The sequence below is a fragment of the Camelina sativa genome, chromosome 7 (genome assembly GCF_000633955.1).
Source record: "Camelina sativa cultivar DH55 chromosome 7, Cs, whole genome shotgun sequence".
Taxonomy (NCBI): Eukaryota; Viridiplantae; Streptophyta; class Magnoliopsida; order Brassicales; family Brassicaceae; genus Camelina; species Camelina sativa.
Genome location: NC_025691.1, coordinates 6,562,013 through 6,585,682, shown reverse-complemented (window position 1 = coordinate 6,585,682; position 23,670 = coordinate 6,562,013). Strand labels below are relative to the sequence as shown.

Here is a 23,670-nt window from a genome sequence, read left to right as displayed (position 1 = left end):
CCAAACCGTTCGAGATATTTTCTTCCTTTTCGCTAGACTGATCGCAACCATAAGGGGATTAACTCTTTTACGGTTTACCCATCGCTCCTTGGTGACAAACAGGCATATACATAATACATACATGGTATTCACATATGTTTTATATTCATTAGTTGTACTTGTATATCATTTTTTTTTTTTTTAATAGAGAGACAACTTGTTGAACCATCTTATCTAGATGGTGTCTTCCTGAGCCTCGTCGTCAAGAGGGAAACATGTGTCGTCACCGCCAGTGTTCCACAAGAAATTGGCGTAATTAGCAGCGTAGTAAGAGTTGGTCGGATCAGCATCGATGGCTTCCAAGAAAGTCTCCTCAGCCATCCAAAGATCGTCCCGTGCTCTCCATAAGAACGTCGCGTATTTGCTAAGCGCCTCCGCGTCTTTCGGTTCCACTCCTACCGCTCTTTTGAAGTACTCTTCCGCTCTGTTACACAATTATCATATGGAATCACGTGAGAACTTATTCATTAGAGATAAGTAGACATGTGGAATGCATTAAAGATGAGGGATGAATAACGCCAAAAGTGTTGTCGTGTGAAAATTAAATTTCCATATATAATAATATAAACTAGTAACGGTTGTAGAATGTGATAGAACTAGAAGTGTCTAAATAACCAATATTGGTAAATATTAACAAAAAGGATTGGTTAGGATATCAAACCATTCACCAAGTCAATAAACTCTATAATGCTTGTTAAATCAGAGAATGCTACATTCTAGATAACACTAACTACCAGCTTTGTAACTTTACTACGTTAGCGTTAGATATAAAATAAAGCCAATGACAAAAACATGGGTTAATTGAATTGGGTGGGGAAAAAAATCTAGAAGACAAATTGTGAAACAGAGACTTTTGGTGTTGGGTACTGGTGGGGAGTCTTTAAAACACAACCATAAACTCCACTATCACTAAAACCTTCTCAAAGACTCAAAGCTCATTGGCTACAACTAATCCCTAACACTGACTGAGAGTTACATAATATTTATTTATTTATTTATTTATTATCTGTTAGATATTTTATGTAATGTCGTTTTTCCTAGAAGATGAAAAGAATTGGTTCCACTCTATTGGTTATCGTTGATTCTGCTGATGCGATTATTACGTCAAGAACAATTATGATTTCCACACCAAGTATGTCCCACTAGTGAATAGAAAAATCATCGAGGTATGCGCCTACTTTTGACTCCTAGCAATCAACTTGTAGCCTCACAATTCACAACCCCAAAAAATCTAAAAGGGAAGATTCGACGCAAACTCTTAAACCAAATCTACTCAAGCTAAACTAAGGTTTAACAGTTTTTTAACTTTAACATAGGGAGTGGTAAAACGTTTAGTTACCTGTCATGGTCATTAGAGACGAGGTAGAGGAACTGAGCATAGTTAGCAAGTAAGAGAGGATTATTAGGCTCTTGAGACAGTCCCGTTTGGTACATAAGCTCTGTTTTGAAGTGATCCGTGTCTTCCTCTGCTTCTACACGAGCCTCAACAGAAGACACGAACCGCGTCCTAGTGTCGTGATCCAACGAATCATCTATGTCTGAATACTGCATTCGATCTGCTTCCTCCACCATCGAATTCCACAGCCTGTTTTCATCTTGTCCCGATACTGACGGCTCTGACTCTGTAGTCGTTGACCCAAAACTCGATGATGACAATTGAGAAACTCCCTCGGGTATGATTGTTCTGAACTGTTCAGATCCATCGAATCCATCACCACCATCTGTTCCGCTTAACACAGGCTTAATGTTTCCACCGCCGCCGCCATTGTTGTTACCACCAACCGAAGTTGTATTCCCGTTAGTAGACGTCGATACAAAGAACGTTTTCACAATCGAGGAATCCAACTTCACGTTTGTTGCTTCATCTGTTTCACTGACGGTTGTTACCTCTGTAACCATCTGAGGAAGAGGAGCAGCTAAAGCAGAGTTGCTCCCGATGGAATAAACAGTGAAGTTAGCTAAGAGTATCATAACGTAAACCATCAACGTAGGCGTCGCGGAGAAGACTTGTTGAAACAACCAAACGAAAGATTGGTGCAACTCTTCTCTAACTCTAAGCAAGATCTCTTGCAAATCTTCGTAAAACAGAACCTCTCTCATATGCAGAGTAAAGCTTTGAAGCTCCCTAATCATAAACACCATTGAAGAAAACGCTTTGTTCATGGAGCAACACGCTGATTCACCGACTTGTTTGACTCCTTCTTCCCATTGTCGTTTCTTCTTTATGATCCTAAGCGAAAGAGGAAGGTCAACACTGTTTGCTTTCATTTCAATACTCGACAAATGCACCATCTCGTTCCACGGCGGCCCGATTGAGTTAGCTTTGTAATCGTGAGGCTCTGAACCGTATTGGTTTGGGACATTGAATCTGAGAGTTAGCTCTTGAATTTTTTTAGAAAACTCCTCATCGGAGAATGGAGGATCTAAGCTTGCGCTACAAACTCTTCGAATCGGTTTAGGTGATGATGATGATTCCCATAGGTCACATGACTTGGAGCGATGAAGGTTAGTTCCTAAAAGAGCTGAACGGTTCATCAGTCTCTGTGGCGCAAATCGACAAGATAGGAACCGTGCGTCGTCGTGACCAATGCTCCGTCGTCGTTTTGAAGGTAGGGTTTGAGAAGGGGACGAACACTGATGAACGATAGGTTGAGTCGTCGTCCATTGAAGGAACGGAGATGAAGAAGAAGCTACTTTCACCCCCATGCGGAAACTCAAAACACAGAGAGTACAACAACAATGGCGTCTCCTTATATTCCTGTAAATCAATGGAGCTTTTATATATATAGTAGAGATGCGAATACAAAGGGTTTATTTAGTTAACGCACGAGTTTATTAAAAAAATATCAGCCGGTGAAACAGCGACGTTTAGAACCTGACAAACAAGTAAGCCGGTGACATGAACCGACTCACATGATTATTATTATTAAACCGGGAGAGGAGAAAGAGAGTCATTATTAATCTGACGGTTCTAAGATATGCCACGTGTCTCTCAGGCTTTTGAGTTTTTTTTTTTTGTTTCTCGTCATTTTCTCATACTTGTATTTTATTAATTAACCCATCAACGGTCTTTGAACCCACGTAGGTATTTATAATAGAATATTAAAAAGAAAAATCAATTAAGGAGTGTGAAAATAACAGTGTTTTTTGCAAAAATGGCCATGTAATCTGGCGTTAACTTTGAAGTGTGGGTTCTATACGTAAGTGTTGCGAATTGCGTCCATGTTCATTTTGCTCTCTTTGGTATAATTTTGTTTTTACTTTTTTCGGTGTTTGAATCTTTTGATTTTATATAGTAAAAATGGAATACGTTTGATTCAAAATTGAAATGTGGGATATCAATATTTTTCTAGTGATGCAAATGCAATGGATCATATAACCCGCTTATAGTTAATTACATTATATATAAAAAAGACCAAAACCAAAATAAACCAAATGAGCCAGGCTTACTGAAATTGACAAACAAACATAATCGAATCAAATTAAAAATTCTATCTAAATTCAATAACATGCGGACTAAACTAAAATCTCCAACAATTTAAACCCGGTGGACCAGAATTATTTAGGCTCTACACTTCTACTTTAGAGTTAGACATACTTTCACACAACCAACAAAACTTGAACCAAACCGAATCGGACCGAAAAGAAGAACGTGGTGTTTGGCTCATGTAGTTATATCTTGTCAAGAAGTAAACACAAGTGGTTTTATCTTGTTGGAAAGTGTAATAGGAAGGGAAGGTGGGGTTAAAGTTTCGACGGTGTAGAAGGAAGGAAAGGTATGCACCAACTTGCCATAAGTTTACATCGTTTGAGACAGTGACGTACTGACGTTAGAAGGAGGTGAACAAATTGACGGCTCTCGTTGATATTTGGCTCATGTCCTTCTTATGTAGATATTTTGGTTTTACTACCTACCTTGTTGTTCGTCTTAGTATCGACTGTTCTTGACTCTGAACTTCTTCGATCTCTTCATCATTAATAGAAGATACAGAGTTGTTGTCTTCGTTCTCTTCATTGCTTTCTCGATGTTGATCCACATTAACACCATGTTCTGCAACCGATTCTTCTTCATTCTCTTGTTGGATGCCTCGGTTACCAAAATCACCAAATACAACCCTGAAACTTCCACTCTGTTATGCATCTCGACTGTTAGCACTCCAACTCCAACCTTTTGTCTCATCAACCACCACATCCCTGCTTACAATTATTTTCTGAGTTTGCGGTTCTAGAAGTCTATAGGCCTTAGAACCAGGTTCTGTCCGGAGATGAACTGTGGTTCATGATCTATCATCTAGCTTTCGAAAGTGAGGTTTGTCAACCTTAACATATCCAATGCAGCCCAATACTCGAAGATGATCAATATTCGGTTTCTTGTTCCGTAATGCCTCACATGGTGTTTTATTTGCAAGAGATCTTGTTGCAATCTTGTTTAATAAGTAGGTCGAATGTCTGATGGCTTCACCCGAGAAATAGTTTGGAACCTGCATGTGCTCATGATGCTCATTGTCATCTGTAACAATGTCCTGTTTTATAATTATAAATAAAGAATTTTTTTGAATAATTCAGGAAAATAAATTACAAAGGAAATTGAATTAAAAAAAAAAGAAAAAAAAATCAAGCAACAAAAAAGAAGATTGAGCAAAATTAAAACGGTAAAGCGAAGAAAATGTAAATACGAAAAATGGAAAACGTTACTATGTAAATTAGCAATTTACTATTTGTGTGTTAAAAATAAAAAATATATAAATAGGTGTTAAGAGATTTTAATAAAAGAAAAAAAGAGAGGATTAGAAAAGAGAACAAAAATTAAGTATACGTGTTTGGAGGCTGCGAGGAGGATCCCTCAGTCTGGGCAGAGGTATTCGACCCAAAGTTGCAAACTTGGAGTAGAGTTGTTATCCCGGACCAGCTGATGATGACAGAGGCTAGGAAGGTGGTGCAGGGGGAGGAGACTTTTACTCTCGTTGATATTTGGCTCATGTCCTTCTTAACGGTTGATATTTGGCTCATGTCCTTCTTTAACGGTTGATATTTATTGTTCTTTCTTTCATTGGACTCTTCTCACCTCATTTATATATTTCTATTCAATGTCATTGAAAACACGTACGGTGGAATCTTGCCCCATCCTAGCTAGTTTCTTTATTTGGACGATCGAAAGATTTTCGTTAGAAAAAAGCTTTGGAGAAACATGGATTATATCGATATAGTTAGCTTGTCTCGTTTACTTGGTTAATTGGTTTACGATATCGATCGGATGTGAAATGTGTTAATCTCAGAAGCAAATACACAAAGGAAAACTGAATAGTTCGATGATCTTATTATCACAAGGAAAGAGCTATAAATAGCCAACGGTTGAAGACTCAATCTTCTACAGATACTGGAAGCAAATTAATAGGATGCACTACTAACTGAAACGAAAAACTAGGACAACCTATTGACTCCTTATACATCGGGGCTTATTGACAAACAAACTAAGACCAATTCAAACTTAAAACCAACAAAATGTGTTGTTGAATTTATTAAGCATTGTGGAAATAGATCATGGAGTAGGAACTGAAAATTTATAATTTAAAGTTCGCTAAACGCCATGTTATCAAACAAATTTCTTGAAATATCAAATGAAATGTTTGACAAAAAAGAATATCAATTTTATAAGCCAAACTAATCAGTTGAAAAATACTTTTTTCATAGATTTTTTTTTTTTCTAATACGAAATTTCTAAATGATTTATTATCATCAATTTGAGGTGTGGACCATTGTCCGACAGTAGGCTAAGGATCTGGTTAGCTCTATTAAATATTATCGTATTCCCGCAAGGCCCGTCAATTTAAGTAATAGTAGGTTCTCTCCTTTCTTTTGAGGAAATGTACAATTTCTAAAAGGTGAAAATAAGTTTGTAATAGATTATGCAAGTGAATAACTGATGATGAAAGTAATTGCTAATGGGCAGCAGCGACAAGGAAGACTAGAGACAAATCATAAAATCAAAATGCTAAATGTCCAAAAACGTATGGAGGGTAAATAAAAACAAAGAGAAAATGATAGGTTACACCATGTGATTATATTAAGGGGGTTGGTTTATAAAGATTGATATGATGGGCATTTCATATGGTGAAGATTTTAAAAATTCAATAATATTAATTCATATGAGCATAATGGTAGACAAGTAAGATGTTAGACATGCAATAACAACAACTACATATTATATGAGAGGTATGCTACATTTCAAGTGTTTCACTGGTTTTACGAACCTATGACTCTAAATAATTTGTGAACCTTCACCAAAAAAGATACGACCAAGATAATCAAAACATTGGCGTGGTATCTTTTTTACGAAGACCATCCGACATTTAACCATATTGAACTCGGAAATGGTTTAGGTTAGGAAGTAACCATATGAGCTGATAGTATGCGACTGTTCTTGGTTTGGATGTGTTAGCTAGAGCCTAGAGTACTACTTAGTTTCAGAAAGAATTTTCTTTTAAATCCGGATAAAAGTAGAATATGAATCCTTCCAAATGAGAAGAGTTACTCACCAAAAAGTTTTAACTATTTTCCATTCAATTGAAAAAAATGATTCGCAAGCTCCAAATCTTGAATAGAAATATATCAACCAAATCTATACTTTTTGTCAATTATTAATAAGCAAGCCATATTTACTTTCTATTACACAACAAATATGAAACTAAACATATAGGAAATAAATTAGCACCAAACGTATAGGAACTAGGTGCTTTCATGCATGTTGGCTCTTCATAGGAGGATAGAGCCAACATGAGAATCAAATGGAGAGAGACATAACAAATGCCACCACTCTTATTATCTATTATCTTCTTTCTACCTAGTATTTATCAAAATTTTCCTATCTTATATACATTGATATTTTATTTATTTGTTTGTTTGTTACATATCATACGATACGATCGGTTCGTTCATGTGGACATCCTTCTTGTATATATGATATATCAATGCATTGAGGTTTTGGCTACATATATATCATCGTTTTATGTGGATATATATCCTTCTTAAATATATATATGCACTGATTTTTTATGCTACATATCATATGATATATCATCGATTTTATGTGGATATATATATATTCTTCTTATATATCTAGCTACGCCTTGATATTTTGGGTACATATCAGATGATATAAACCATCGATTTGTCATTTAATGTGGATATCCTTCTTCCATAAAACCTTTTATGAGCCAGATATAGATGAAAAAATATCTCCACTATGTTGATATCTCATACTTCAATGATTATATTTATATATGAGCAAATAAATAAATATAAGTGCATTGACACACCGACCATCTTGCTTTTCTATCTTCTAGTCTGATTCTTCCTTTTGTTTTGTTTTGTTTTGTGGTCATTATGTAATATCTGATATACCAAGTAGTTAAGGGTAAGTAAACTGTATACAGTAGCTTCATATCTTTTTATCATTATAAACGCAAAATGTGAAAAAACTAGTCGAACTTTTGATACTTGGTTGTAGACTATAGTAAAAAAAAAGTTTTCAGGAAGTAATTAATTAAAGCAACAATAAGCATGCAAACCAATATCATCAAACATCAATCATGGTAACGTGGTTTATTCAGAAGTTCTAAGATGGGCCTTTAAAGGTCTTATATGAGGCTTAATCAGAACTTGGCCTAATAAAATTGCCGCGAAGCCGATGGTTTAAAACGGTAGCCGAACAAAACCGGGCGGCGAAATAAATCTGTTGTATTGCGTTTTCCCGCTACTACCATTTTCCCTCTTTTCTTTATTTTCTTTTTCTTATTTTTTTTTTCTTTAATTTTTGGAGAAATTAGAAATAAAGGATAAATAAATCAATTTTTGTCCATTTATGCATTCTATGAAGAGATATAATTTATTCCTAAATTACCATTTATCTTGAATATAACCAATTTTCCCAAAAAAAAAAAACAATCTGTAGAAAAATGATGTTGAAAGCATGAAGATACATAAAATTTCAAAAATATGTTGTTTTAGTTAATGTTTTCGATATATAAAATTTGATCTACAAAGTTTAGAACACATATTCTAATTTTAGAATATGTATTCTATACACGGTACATGTTCTACGAAATTTAGATTATGTATTCTACACACTCTACATGTTCTATAAAATGTAGAAGGTGTTTATGTTCTATAATATTTAAAATACTGATTTCTACAAAATCTAGAATACGTATTCTACTGTTTCCTCTTTGTTCTACGTAATTTAGAATACATTTTCTAACCTTTATTAATATTCTAAAATTGTTAGAATATGTATTCTTAAATTTTTGGAGCTTGTCTATAAAAATTAGAAAATATGTTCCACATAATTTAGAATTTCTTTAACAAAATGGAAATAAAATCTATAAATAAGAAAACCGAATATATGCATTTGATTACGTCTACAAATATTAGAAGTTGTGTTCTAAAAATTTTAGATTTTTTTTATACCTAATCGATTATATGGATTTTATTTCTTCTTCTTTGTTATTTCTTCTTCCTTTATTCTTCTTCTTGTTACGACCTCCACTTTCAAAATTATTTCACGAGAATAGGACATACAAATATGTTACAGATCTATGTAACATGTGGTGAATGGAAATCCTTTGATAAGGAGTGGAAGTTTATTGTTGATGAAGAAAAATGTGCTAGATTACTCACCTTTCAATCTACAACAACTCTTGAATACCTAAAACTGATGGTTTCAGAAGACTACACCATAGAACATACTATGGTTGATGTGGAATTCAGCTATCTACCTATAGATCTCGGCGTTGATTCTCCTCCAGTTCTTGTAAAGAATGAACGACAGCTAAAAAATTTTGTTGACTATTTTAAAAGGAAGAGTAACATACGATTATGTGTGACGTTTACAGCAAGAGGTGACAACCAAAGGAGTAGAGTGAATACTGATTTGAATGAGAAACTACATGATTCAACTGAAAGGGGCAATGATTGTCATGTGCGTGAAAAAACTGAAGCTATGGTGAATGATCAATTCGTCAAAAATTCTTATGTCGTCGGCTCCAGATTGGAGGTTACCGGAGGTCTTAGATCCGCCGAAGTCAACACTTGTCGGAAACGCAAGTTGAGATCCGATTCCGCTGCGGAGGTTTCATCATCGACGCCTGTGAATTCGATTTCCACGCCGATGAAATAGAAATCTCCCCGACGGTGTGCTGTTTCAATCCCTAAGACGTCTGATGAGGTAAGCTCCTTTGTTCTTTTGGTTCTAGCTGGTTAAGGCTTAGTGAGATTCGATCGACTCGATTTTGTAGTTCTTGATTCGATTTTGGTATTTAGTTAAAAATCTGAATCTGTAATGATTTTATAAAATGTTGGATCGATTGCAGGAGATTAAGGAAGATTCTAATGGGAATTTGGCAAGTCCAGTGATATCAGTAGTGAAGAACTTAGGTGTTGAATCAAAGTGGAACCCTAGAGGTATGTATAAATGAGCCTTTTGATACATTTGTGTTGTATTGGTTTTTTTTAAGGCTCTCAGTGAGTTTGATTGTATAATTGAATGTTTGTGTTTGAATGGGTTCAGATGAGGAACAAATGAAAGCTGTGAAGGAGGCATTGCATGTGTCTAAGGCACCGTCAACTGTTGTTTGCCGTGAGGATGAGCAGAGACGGGTTTCCGAGTTTGTGAAAAGTTGTATGGAACAGAACAAGGCTGGGAGTTTGTATATATGTGGCTGTCCTGGAACTGGGAAGTCACTATCCATGGAGAAAGTAAGACAACAAGCTGAAGACTGGGCGAAACAGGTAATCAATCTTGTGTGTCTGTCTCAGAACCTGTGATTAGNGAGGTGACAACCAAAGGAGTAGAGTGAATACTGATTTGAATGAGAAACTACATGATTCAACTGAAAGGGGCAATGATTGTCATGTGCGTGAAAAAACTGAAGCTATGGTGAATGATCAATTCGTCAAAAATTCTTATGTCGTCGGCTCCAGATTGGAGGTTACCGGAGGTCTTAGATCCGCCGAAGTCAACACTTGTCGGAAACGCAAGTTGAGATCCGATTCCGCTGCGGAGGTTTCATCATCGACGCCTGTGAATTCGATTTCCACGCCGATGAAATGGAAATCTCCCCGACGGTGTGCTGTTTCAATCCCTAAGACGTCTGATGAGGTAAGCTCCTTTGTTCTTTTAGTGAGAATCGATCGATTCGAATTTGTAGTTCTTGATTGATTTTGGTATTTAGTTAAAAATCTGATTCTGTAATGATTTATAAAATGTTGGATCGATTGCAGGAGATTAAGGAAGATTCTAATGGGAATTTGGCAAGTCCAGTGATATCAGTAGTGAAGAACTTAGATGTTTGTTTAGATGTTGAATCAAAGTGGAACCCTAGAGGTATTTATATATGAACCCTAGATGTTGAATCAAAGTGTTCATGATTTCATTCATTAGTGTTGTATTGATTTTTTAAGGCTCTCAGTGAGTTTGATTGTATAATTTGACTGGGTTCAGATGAGGAACAAATGAAAGCTGTGAAGGAGGCATTGCATGTGTCTAAGGCACCGTCAACTGTTGTTTGCCGTGAGGATGAGCAGAGACGGGTTTTCGAGTTTGTTAAAGGTTGTATGGAACAGAACAAGGCTGGGAGTTTGTATATATGTGGCTGTCCTGGAACTGGGAAGTCACTATCCATGGAGAAAGTAAGACAACAAGCTGAAGACTGGGCGAAACAGGTAATCAATCTTGTGTGTCTGTCTCAGAACCTGTGATTAGTGCGGATTTTATCCAATAGAAAGACTGATCCTTCTTGAATTCTTACAGACAGGGGTGCCTTGTCTAGAAACAGTGTCTGTTAATTGCACGTCATTGACAAAATCAACAGATATTTTCTCCAAGGTAAGACCTTCTGCAATAGAAACACCTCGAAGTTTTCTTGGTCTCATTTCAATATAGTTGGTAATTGAGTTATTTTGTTTTTAGATACTTGGTAAAAATGAGTCCGGGAGGGAAGCTAATGGTTCATCTTCACCTCTACAACAACTTCAGAGCTTGTTTTCTCAAAAGCAACAACAATCCAGCTCAAAGATGATGTAGGTTTTTGTTTTGTTCTTGGTCTGTCATATGTTGACTTGGTAGATATAATTTGTTGCGCTGTATCTCATTCAAGTTTCTTCCTCAAGCAAGTAAGTAACACATCAACACATATTTGTTGATATCTGTACTTTGCGTTCATAAGTTTTAAAAAGAAAACTGTTTTAGGATATACTGACAACATGCTTTGCAAATCCGTAGTTTTGTAATTCAGTGTGATCTAAAGTATTGTTAATGTAGTTTGTGAATATGTACTAACCTTAACTACGAGAACAACTATCACAACGCACAATGTTGGCGTGTATCTGGTTCTATGACTTGGTGGATAACACGATAGAATCTGAAATTCACATGCTTATATTGAAAACTTGCAGATCATAGTCTGTTCTGCTGCAAAGGCCTTTAGAGGAAGCAAAAAAGATAGAACCATTGCAGAGCTAAAATCTTGATTGAAAGAACAATACACAAAGTCCCAAACATAGCTTCATGAAGTTATAATATTCATATATGTGAATTTTCACACTTTGATGTAGTTAAATTAGTTATATCTGGAAATCTGTAAATCTTCGACGATAACGCCAGCTGGAATTACAGAGTTCACAAACATGTGTACAGTGCTAAATGACCAGGTACTATCTCCTATAAGAAAAATAACTCTCATGTTTGTCTATGGTTTATGTAAATCTTGAAAGAGACATTTGATTGAAAATGTCATTTTTGGATTGACATAGGGGATACTAAAACTCAGTCAAGCTCGGGACGAAAAGCTAAGGAGGGTGAGCCTTAGAGTAGATGAAGCAGACATCACATTTGCTCTTAAGGTATACATTACACCCTTTGTTTTTTATTATTCCCAAAATGCAGTTTCTTATTTTAGTTAACACCTTTCCCTTTTCATTGCACAACAGGAAATTCGATTCTTCCGCAACTGTCTTCTATGATGAAGTTATTGAGTTATAGCAATGGGTTACAAAGAGTAAAAATAAACACAGTAAACATAATTTTTTTATATTCTGTTGTACTAGTTGCAAACAATACATAAGTTTACATACTTACATTTAAAGAGAACTCAGTGACTGTCATTCAACTGTACAAGAAAGACCATTAAACGATACTGGGAGATAGATTTTTATATTGGCAACTCACACAGGCCAAGCAGTATGTATGGGAGAGAGAGTGTTGCATTAGCAAAGCAAAAGATCACAAGAAAAAGGTCATCTAAAGAAACAAGGCTGACCTCAAAAAAATTGAGAGGTCTCAAGACTATCTCAACCGATGAAGTAGAGTAAGCACCAAATTTAGGACAGCAGTGATTGTCGTTTCTGGCTTATGCACGTCATATCCTAGTATCCTACATCACTACTCTGAAGTTTCATATCGACCTGTCTCATATCTCCTAGGGGAAAACTCCCAAAAAAACGCCAACTATTTAATATTTGCCAGAAAAAAATATAAACTTTTTTCATTGCCAGAAAAATATCGCAGACTATTTTTTAGTTGATAAAAAATATACGAACTACTATTTTTTTCCAATTTATCGTCGTTTCCGTTATGACCGTTAACGGAATTGTGACGGCGTTACTATTTTTAAAACAAATTCCAGAAAAAAACATAAACTTTATAGAATGTTCAAAAATATTATCAATATTTATAATTCATAGAAAGTTTAAAATATTATAAATATTTAAACCCTATAGAAGCTTTAAGTATCATTAGTATTTAACTCTAAAAAGGTTTAAAAATGTGTATAGTAGCCATGGTGGGTCTAGGGACTCATGCCGTGTGGTTATGGGAATTTTTGATGGTGGAAGAGCTAAGACAGGTCTGATCTAGGAAAGAAAGGGGAAGCAGTGAAAGAAAGTGAAAGGAAGATGGAGATAAAGACTGAGGGGAGGAGCTAACTTTTGGAGTTCGCTGATGCAGGGTCTGACATCATTCCGATAAGGTAAAGATACCGACTTGATATCCAACAAGTCAAGAGTCCATAGAAACTGACAAAGCTTCAATAGGAATTAAACTCAAGGATTTGTGTATGTTACTCCCTGACAAAGTAACTGCTCGAAAGTGGTACAATTTATGATAAGGAACATGAATAGTTCTGAGATGAGTTATTGAGGGGATCTTTTGGAAGTCGTAAGGATGTCCGATCGAGCTGAAACTTTTCTGTGGCTGGACCGAATGTGAAATTTGAAGTATTAGATGAATCCACTTTGTTATTGTTGTAAACTATAACAATTATTGAGATTATACTAAACTAACATAAATATAGAATATCATTTAAGAGTGAAAAATTAAAATAAAAATTACAGAATTGAAAAATAATATGAAAACTAAAAAAACATAATTGAAAGGAGATGATAAGATGATTTGTATGTGAGATTTTTTATGGTTTTATAAGATAATTACAAAGTTTTACACTGTAATTTTGAAAAAAAAAAAAGTTTAGGAGGGAGCATATTTGAAAGGAGATATTGGAAAAGAGTTATTACTCAAAAAATCCCAAAAATTAATTTCAAAAATTTGAAAAATAATTTTTTCTCTTTATCAAATGTACATTATCACTAACACCACTATATATAATTATATTTTATATATTTTTTTTCTTTCTTTTTATTTTTTAAGAGCAAAATAAATGATGCTTAAAATAAAATAAAAGAACATTTGTATTAAAATTTTTTTAAAAAATATGTTATAATAATTTTCAAATTATATGTACATAGCTGTTTAAATGATTTTCAAATCTAATTTTTTTATATGACAATTCATACAACCATACTCGCGCATAGCACGAGTTAATAACCTAGTCTATACTAAATAAAAGTAGAAGTTATAACCTTTTTAATGTGTCCACATGGGATTTGAAACAACCAATAGTGATTAGATATGTCACTAATTAATATTTTTTTAAATTTCCAAAATTTTATACATTCAGATTTTCTTAAACGACCAATCGATATAAGACATCTCAGTATTTAACATTTTTGAAATTATATAAAATTTTTATATTAAAAACTTATAAATAAGTGTATGTACAACGTCTCAAATCAGCTATAAAATTTTTAGACAATAGCTGAGAACCACTATAAATAAGACTAATATGCTTTCAATTACGAATAAGAAAGCTTGATTTATCAGGCGTTCAAATTTAAAAAGTTTGAAATATTATATTTAATGAAACTTTAAACGCTCAAAAATATTATAAATATTTAAATTTTATAAATTGTTTAAAGTTTAAAACTCTATCAAAAGTTTAAGTATCATTAATAATTTACTCTAAAAAATTTAAAATGTTATAAATATTTAAACTATAAAATATTATAATTATTTAAACTCTATTAAAATTTAAAAATTTAAGTATTATTAAATATTATATATTTGGTTTTTTATATCTTGAAAATATTTTATTTATCTCTCTTTGTGATTTATATCTCTTATGAGCTGTAAAACATGTTTTTGTGTATGACTTTATAGGTGATTTTATATTGTTTCAGTAATTTTTTTTATTTTTGGGTCTAAGGAAGAAGGATTGACACCGCAATACCTTGATTTGATGTTGTTTGAGTTAATTTTTGAGGTTTTAAGAAAAAGGATCGACGACGAACATATTTTTTATTAGCTATACATTTGTTCATATTACTTTTTCTGCAAGTAATTTACAATTTTGTAGTATTAAATATTTTGGTTCAAGAAGTTTCAATACATGTGGATCTATAACCGAGTAAGTATACAAATGAAAATATCAATAATTGATTGCATGTGGTGACTATGCTGATCCATGAAATTTTGTGAGAAAATAGGCAATGATTTTGATCTTGAAGTTTGATGGGTTAACAAGTTATTTGATAGTATTAAAAAAAGTTTTAAATGATTATTAAGTGGAAGAATGTGAGAAAGCTGACGAGGAAGAAGAAGAAGAAGAGTATAACGAAGAACCGGACGGTAAAAGTAATAATAAAAATTATCATAAAAATTTGACAATATAAATGACAAGAAAGAACATGAAGAGTAAGAAAAAAATGAAAAAGACACGGAAATATAGATGGTGGCGGTCAATTAAATATTAGAAAACAAGATTAATTCATGATTCTAAAAATGTTTTGTTTGTTTGGGCGTCAAAGCAATGGTTTAGTATATGCAAGGTCACCAGTTCGAATGTCCGATCCGCCTCTCCTGGACGTCCAGTTAAATCCATGATTCTTTTGATCAGATTTGATTTTTTTAGCATAACTGATTTTTAAAATTTTATGTATTGGAAATAAAAGTTTGGCCTTAATAATATTTTAATTTTTTTATAAAATAACTAGCGTAGGACCCGCGCGATGTGCGGGTTAAGAGTTTTTAAAATAAAATAAAAATTAACAAAGAATATAAAGTTAGTATTTTTAGTAAGTAAAAACTATCTATAAAAGTAAATAGATACATCGAGGTGTCCAATGTAAATATCTGGTGTAAAAGGTGCGACTCTGCGGTTGAGACTATTAATCACATTTTTTTTGAATGCCCTCACTCGTGGGAAATTTAGGATTTATCTCTAACTCCGGTCTAATCAGAGGGAATTCCTTATGAGTCGGTGTACTCAAATTTAGATTTTGTTTTCTGGAAGGATGTCTCTCAACAGGGTGATCCTGATCAACTTTTTCAATTACCATGATTTGTATGAGCAATCTGGAAGGCCATAAATAATTTTTTTAAGGTTTAGAGATCGAGACGAATGATATAATTGCTCAGGCTTTAGGCGATAAGTTAGCCTAGGAAGAGGCGCTATCTTTTACGGCGGTCATGTCGGCTCCATCTCCGTCCTCGAATGTCCAGGTTTCTTCACCTTGTTGTCAAATTGATGATTATTGGAAAGCAACCAATGAGCATTCATGATTGGGGTGGTGGTGTTGTGTTGGTGAGGAGTGAACCATGTTGTTGGGGGCCAAGTGTGTAAGACGGAGCCCCTCCCCCCTGCATTAAGAGTTAGAAGCGTTGTTGTGGGCCATGGAGCGGATACGTGCTGAGTTACTCACTATGGTGCATTCCCCTGAATATTGGCCATCCTTCTTCAACTTGCTAGATAAGTTTAACTCGCTGGAGTTTTTTCCACTACTCTCCATCTCTTGGATCCCGCATGCGACAAGTTCAAAGGCGGATTGTCTTGCACATGCTTCACATTCTCTTATCTCTAATGTTTCTTTTGTAAACTCTTTCCCTCTGGCTTGGGCAACTAACCGAGAAAATTCCTTTTAATTTATTGTTTGGTAGTAAAGAAAAATAGATACACTTTTAGTTAAAGAAAATAGTCGTAGATGAGTTCAAAAGTATTAAAATTAAATTAAATTTAAAAAAGAATATATATTTAATTCTTTTCGTAAGTAAAAACACTGTATAAAAGTAAAGAGATAAACTTTTAGTTATAGAAAATAGTTGTTTTATTTTGTTTTTGCTATATTACACTCATGTATATCCATTTACAAATCTACTGTCTACATTACCACTAAAAGTTTCTTTGTACACACAAATATATTTTACTGTTAATATATACTCTTTAGTCTTAACTATTACCAATAAATTATCTTTATGAACACATTAAATAACCTATTATATGTCTCTTCACTTTAATCTTACATACTCCTATCATATATATTACAATAGCAGTCTTTTGAATAAATTATTTGATTGGTGAAAAAAATATGAGACGATCTATTTTCTTTTTTTACTTCAACAATCTTCTTCTTTATGTAAAGGTAAGTATTTACATTTTTTTTAGAAACAGTAACTAATTGTATAATTTTCACAATCATTTTTTTATCTTATATAAAAAGTAATATTTTTCTTGTAATACAACAACTAAAAATTAAATTAAGTAAACAATATTATAATTTTGAATTTTACGGTATATATATATATAATTTATCTTATAATTAGATTTTAAATAAAATTAGATTTTATTTTATCTATTTACTTTTATATAAAACCCTTTTAGGTTAGGTTTTGAATTTTTTACATTTTTATTTTTTAAAAATTTTAATAATGAATTGACATGTGCCAACATCTGAATGATATAATTGACACGTGTCACGATCTTGTTAATAAGTAATTTTGTCATCAAACTTTATATAATAAGATATTTCATAACTGTCATCAATCATATATAATTTTCACCAAAATATATCAAATAAAACTGCGTGTTCAAAACCTAATATTAAATACAAAAGATCTAAAGGTTTTATACTTACAGTAACTTTACAAGTATATAGTTTACGGTCACTTTACAAGTATACAGTTTCTTTTTACAGCCTCTTGAGTATTAAAGTTCATACAAAAAAATATTTGTAAGGAAAAAACTAGAAAATTACGCCAAAGGTCAGTTTAAGTTCTGACTGAAGAAGGTCATCCGGAAATATTTTCTTTGCTAATCTGATCATTAATCATCTCCAAAGGCTTTCATGACTTAATTTTTAAGCATTTATAGAGAAATAAAAAGTTTAAGGTGCCGGACCCAAAATAAAAAGTTTAAGGTACTTGTTCGGATTCTCCACCTTATTATTTTGCCCCAGCCCAAACTACGTAGTTCATGAGACTCATGACACCCTTATGTAAAAAGAGAATACAAGGTAATTAGAATATTTCGTATTTGAGACTATGTCCTTTTTCTTTGTAGATATAATGAAGTTGAAGTAGTTGAAATAAATAATCTAACATAGTAGTACTAACTATACAGGTAGTTTGATAGTTTTACGACAGCTAACTAGAAAAAAAGATGACGGCTAGGGTTTGCGGGGTAGAGAGTCGGGACGAAAATCAAGATGCCAGCATGGAGGAGGTGGGGCGGCCACCAGGGGAGGGTACGGGAGCGGGGTTGTTGTATGTGGAGAAGGTTCGGGGTAGTAACAGTGGTGGTAGGCCGGTTCCGGAACGAGTCTTGGAAGATGAGTTTGTCACTTCGAGGATGAGGTTGGAGTATCCGAATGGGGCCGATGGTGAAGCAGTAGTTACCATCAAACAGGAGGTGTTATCAGCTATGAATGGGTTGTGGAAGCAGTGCATGATCGTGAAAGTGTTGGGGAGGCATATTCTGATTGCGGTGTTGGCGAGGAAGTTGCGTGAGCTATGGAAACCGAAGGGTGGGATGTATGTTGTGGACCTACCGAGACAGTTCTTCATGGTGCGTTTTGATTTGGAGGAGGACTATATGGAGCCATGAAGGTGGTAACAGGCGGACTATGGAGGTTGTTTGGGAGTATTTTGATGACTCCAGCGTGGTCACCGGAGTTTGATCTGATGAAGGATGATATTGTGACCACACGAGTCTGGATCAGGATAGCCAGTCTCCCGCTGAATTTCTATCATCGAACAATCATTCTGGGAGTGGCGGAGGGGATAGGTAAACCGCTCAGGGCTGATCTTACAACAACACAAGTGGAGAGAGCAAGGTTTGCAAGGGTGTGTATTGATGTCAACCTGAACAAACCGCTAAAAGGGTCAGTCATGGTGAATGGAGAGAGATACATGGTGTCATATGAAGGGTTGAGCAACATTTGTCCAACGTGCGGCGTTTACGGCCATACCGCCATTATGTGTCCTCAGAAGTTAGCAGAGAACATGGTTCAAATGCGGGTGCAGAATGAGGAGTCGCGCCTAGGGGGAGAAGGGACATGCAAGGATGGTTTCACGGCGGTCCATCGCCCGGTGAGGAAGGTGTTGACACCGTCGAAAAATGTCGTGTTCGCGACAGGTGGGTCCGGCGTGAATCACGTGGGGAAGGTGGGTGAGATTGCGTCTCGTGCTAATTCTGGGAATATTGCCTTATCCAACAGTTTTGGGGGATTGAATGCGGATTTGGTGTTGGATGGATTGAAGAAAAATACGCAATCAAGAGAGGCAAATAAGGAAAATGAGAATATTGTGAATATCCTCGGTGTAGTTATGGGTGTTGATCAAGGGAAGGAAAGTTTGGGAGTGGGGAAGGAAGCTCGTGTATATGGCGGGAAAAGAGGAGGGGTGAGTAAGAAGCTTAGTGGGCCGAGAAACATGAAAGGTAGTGGGCTGAAAGGTCCAAAATCGAAAGGGAGTACGCCTACAATGGGTTTGGTGTTTGGGCCGTTAGCAGCGGACAAGAGTTAGCAGCCTCGGGGAAACGGCTGCGGATAGAGACAGCAAACGAAGGCAGAGCAGGTGGAGTGTTTTCAGTCGGTCGTTTGGCGGAGGATGGGGAATCACCGCCACCCAAATCTGGAGAGGACATGCGGCTGGTGGTAGTAAAGGATGCTATTGCAGATGTTGGGCAAGATGTAACCTCGAGTGGGGAGGTGAATTTGATGGAACTGGGGATCATGGTGGTGAGCAATGATGGGTTTCCCCGGCTGTTCTACGTTTGATTAAAGAATTAATGTTGGATTGCATGCTATGGAATTGTCAGGGGGGGCGAATAGACCCAACTTTCGTAGATCGTTATGTTACGTGCTGAAGAAGTTTGATATCGATGTACTGGCATTGTTTGAAACTCATGATCAGAAGGAGAGAGCGGAGAGGATATGTCAATGGTTGGGATTTGATGGCTCATTCAGAGTCGATGCGATAGGACAAAGCTGCGGCTTGTGGTTGTTGTGGCGTTCTCAAGTGGGCCAAGTGGAAGTACTTGGTTCGTCGGACCAGTTCATACATGCGAAGGTGGGGGTTGGTATTGATGCGTTTCACTTGGTGGTGGTGTATGCTGCACCAATAGTGAGTAGACGCAATGGTCTATGGGGGAGTTGAGTGATGTGGTATCGGGGATTGAGGGATCCTTAGTGATTGGCGGAGACTTTAATACTATTGTACGTTTGGATGAGCGCACAGGTGGGAATGGGAGGTTATCGACTGACTCGCTGGATTTTGGCGGTTGGATAAATGACCTCGCGTTGATTGATGTGGGATTCAAAGGGCATCCATACACATGGCGTCCAGGACGCACGGAGCGGACATTTATTGCAACACGGTTAGATCGAATTCTGTGTAATCCGTAGGCTTGGTTGCGGTGGCAGGAATCGGTGGTGTCCCATCTTCCGTTCCTTTCATCTGATCATGCTCCTCTATATCTGCAGTTGAGTCCGATATCAGTATGTGACCCGAGGAGGAGGCCATTTTGGTTTGAAACGGCTTGGTTGAGTCATGGGGGGGTTTAAAGATATGCTAACAGCTTCTTAGGATCCGACCATTACCACTCCGGAGGCTCTAGGAGCGTTACAGAAGACGTTGAGAAAATGGAATAGGGAGGTATTTGGGGACATTCATAATCAGAAGGAAAGGTTGTTGGGAGAGGTGAAAGAAGTGCAGGACTTGTTGTCGGTAATACAAACGGATGAACTCCTGGTAAAAGAGGAAGAGTTACTTTGTGGCTTGGAAGTGTTGCTCGAACAGGAGGAGACGTTGTGGTTCCAAAATTCCCGCGAGAAAATGATAGCGTTAGGAGATCGAAATACAACATTTTTCACACCACTACTGTTATAAGGCGAAGGAGGAATAAGGTGGAGATGTTCAAAGATGGGGATGATAGGTTGGTGTCGGAAAAACAAGAGTGAGAGGACTTGGATCTCGGCTATTATAAGCAGTTGTATTCTGTGGAGGATTTGAGAACCTTTCGAAACCATATACGGGAGAGGAGGTTGCAGTGGTGGTGCAGAGTATGGGTTGTTTAAAGCGCCGGGTCCCGATGGATGTAATGCCCCGACCGCCACCTCTCAGTGGGACCCATCTCCAATCTCAGTCTATGGGCCCACCTTCCTTAATGGGCTTCACATCCTCTCAGTAGGCCCGTGAGCCCATCTATATCCGACGGTCGGTTTGCTACGTCCGAGAGGCTTTTAAGACTTGTTATCGCCCCTACAAATCACCACATGATCTTTCCCTGTGTTTTGTCCTCACTCTCACAGTTCCGACAGTCACTTCCCGGAAGGTCACCCATCCTAAGACTACTCCAGCTCAAGCACGCATAACTCTAGAGTTCTCTTAGGACCCTTGACCGAAAAGATAAGTGCACTTTGGTGACATAGGTGGCCAAATCAATTCTTTTAAACCTCTCCGTAAGTCTCTGAAACCATGTGTCACAATGGGTTTCAACCCGTGTTCTACCAACAATGTTGGGAGGTGGTGGGGAGCTCAGTTAAGCGGTTTGTATTGGGTTTCTTTGAGTCGGGGGTGTTACTGGATGGCACTAATGACACTTTCATTGTTTTTCTGGCTAAAGTGGCCAAACCAGAGAGGATAACGCATTTTAGGCTGGTGAGCTTATGTAATGTTCTCTTCAAAGTAATTACGAAAATGATGGTAATACGGTTGGAGAGTGTGATCTCGAATTTGATCGGACCAGCACAGGTGAGCTTTATTCCAGGTCGTTTGAGTATTGGCAATATAGTGGTGGTACAAGAAGCTTGAGCTGGATTAGTTTCAGGATGGATGACTTATCGGGAAGTGATAGTCGGAACTGTACGAGTGAGGACAAAACACAGAGAAATATCATATGGTGATTTGTAAGGTCGGTAAACAAGTATTTAAAGCCCTTCCAGACTTAACATATCAGTCGTCGGATATGGATGGGCCAGGAGTAGACGTGGAGCCCACTAAGAAAGGTGTGCCCATGGATATGGGCTCACTAAGCAAGGTGGTAATCGGGGTGTTCCAGAGACAAAGGCTACATCATGGTGTGAAAAACACTTACACGAATACATTGGAAAATTTAACATTAGTTACTATCAAAAGATTTTGTAACGTTAAAAAATGGTCTTTAGTTTCATTGGTTGTCGGATCAAACCATTTTGAGATAGCTAAAAGATGTGAACATGTTCTCTCCACACATGATGAGGGCAGAGCCGAAGTTCTCTCTTTGGTGGAGGAGGTTTGACGCAAGGTTATATCCCTAAGGAAGGAAGGTGAAGGAGGTTAGACGCAAGGTTATCTCCCCGAGAGAAGAAGGTGGAGCTAAGGTTCTCTTCATGGTGGAGGAGGTTGGACGCAAGGTTCTCTCCATAATGGAGGAGGGCGACGTCGAGGTTCTCTCCATGGTTGGTTATACACTATTGTGATGATACATCATTGATTAGTATAATATGTTATATATATTTTAATCGAAATATTTTTTTGAGCCAATAATTTTAGTGATTAAAAATACTATGCAAAAGTGAAAGTAAAAAAAATATATAATAGTTGGCTTAATGTGTTTATACATACATTTTTTAGATGCCGGTAAAGAATATATTTGTAATATACAATATATGTAGGTATAAAAAATACGCTTTTAATGGTAACATATATAAAAGATTTGTAAATAGATATTAATCTGTATATTAAAACTTATAAATAATGTACAACAAATTTTAATATATTTTTGTAAAGTTTAATCTAATTTACAAAACTTTAAACCCGCATAACGGACGGGTCCTTATCTAATACAATGTTCGAAAAAGCGTTTTAGGCATCCGCCTCCGCCCGTCTTGGCGCTAGGCGCTATAGCACCGCCTAGATGACCACTTTGACCGCCTAAAATTCTACTATCATTATTTTAGTGTATTTTAAAAATTTTAATTGCACTTATTTAAAATTTAAAAGGTTTATTTCTATAAACATAATTATAAATGTTTATTATGTTATTTAAAATGAATTAAAATAATGTTTTTCTATATTGTTTTGTTTTTTATTTAATATTTTTATTATTCTTATACATATTTTGTATAATTATGTATATAATATCAGATATATATTCGTTTATAGTGTAAACGCTTAAACCGCATAAAACCGCTTTAGACGTTCTAGGCGTTGAATCACCGCCTAGTGAACGCTTAGCGCTTTCATGAAATTGCTAATCAATACAATAAAAAATAGATGTTTTTCTTCCGAGTTTGACACCTCCGCTTCAATATTAAAGCATAGACACTTCAATTAAAATCAATACCCATTTAAAACATTTAGATTAATACACCTGAGATTTATTTTCTTCCACGTCATTTTTTTATTTACTCTCTCTAACTTTAGGAATCATGATCGTTTCGTTGTAAAAAAAAACAGGGGTTGCAAAACGCGAGATCCGATTGGCCGAAATTTTAGACAAAATTTTTTTTTCTTTTTCTTTTTTCTTTCTCTGGTGCTCGAGAGACGGTGATGACGAAAACGAACTTCTGCTGGTACAATTCTTCTTGTTTTCGTTGGTAGATCTTGATGAATTAGTGTTGTTTATATCTGATTAATATTAGGGTTATATGAATTGGGAATTAGAAAATTAGGGTCCTTTGTTGTTTGGATTTTAATCGGAAGAATGGGTTTGACGGTGGTTGGAGTAGGCGCCGTGGTGTTGCTATTGAAGGGTGACGTCAAGCAAACTGCCACCGTCGTAAGGCGTAACGTCAAGCACATCCGTCACTAGCTCGAAGAAGAATCCTCTGCCGCCTCCAAGTCGTAATTCTGCTCTCTCTTGATTCCTTATGATTTCTCCGTGTGTTATGTTTGTTAGTTTGGTGGGGTTTGTGGTTTCGTAAACCGGTGCACTCTCTCATTTTCGATTTTTTGTCGTGAGCTTAGTTGTGTTGGAAAGCTTATGG

The 23,670-nt window shown here is 36.0% G+C and overlaps 3 protein-coding genes and 1 long non-coding RNA gene across 6 annotated transcripts in view; 2 read left to right on the top strand and 2 right to left on the bottom strand.

The window, feature by feature from the left end:
- Window positions 53–2,844, bottom strand: LOC104700532. Its single transcript, XM_010416059.2, has 2 exons — window positions 1,379–2,844; window positions 53–463 (listed from the first exon to the last, which is right to left on the bottom strand). The coding sequence occupies exons 1-2, from the start codon at window positions 2,743–2,745 to the stop codon at window positions 214–216; spliced, it is 1,617 nt and encodes a 538-aa protein (XP_010414361.1). The 5' UTR covers window positions 2,746–2,844; the 3' UTR covers window positions 53–213.
- On the bottom strand, window positions 7,664–8,132 carry LOC109125403. The gene is made up of 2 exons (XM_019227013.1): window positions 8,124–8,132; window positions 7,664–7,792 (listed from the first exon to the last, which is right to left on the bottom strand). Exons 1-2 carry the CDS (start codon window positions 8,130–8,132, stop codon window positions 7,688–7,690), a joined length of 114 nt encoding a protein of 37 aa, XP_019082558.1. The 3' UTR covers window positions 7,664–7,687.
- Window positions 8,565–11,281, top strand: LOC104700531 (cell division control protein 6 homolog). Its single transcript, XM_019227510.1, has 6 exons — window positions 8,565–8,936; window positions 9,870–10,195; window positions 10,318–10,420; window positions 10,538–10,758; window positions 10,847–10,921; window positions 11,006–11,281. The coding sequence occupies exons 1-6, from the start codon at window positions 8,621–8,623 to the stop codon at window positions 11,117–11,119; spliced, it is 1,155 nt and encodes a 384-aa protein (XP_019083055.1). The 5' UTR covers window positions 8,565–8,620; the 3' UTR covers window positions 11,120–11,281.
- Window positions 23,056–23,670, top strand: part of LOC104700529 — a 4,410-nt gene continuing 3,795 nt past the window's right edge. The window contains exons 1-2 of one of the 3 annotated variants that reach the window (XR_002032705.1): window positions 23,056–23,256; window positions 23,348–23,524. This is a non-coding gene — a long non-coding RNA (uncharacterized LOC104700529). The remainder of the gene's footprint in view (window positions 23,257–23,347; window positions 23,525–23,670) is intronic. The other 2 variants (XR_002032710.1, XR_002032704.1) reach the window with 2 other exon arrangements.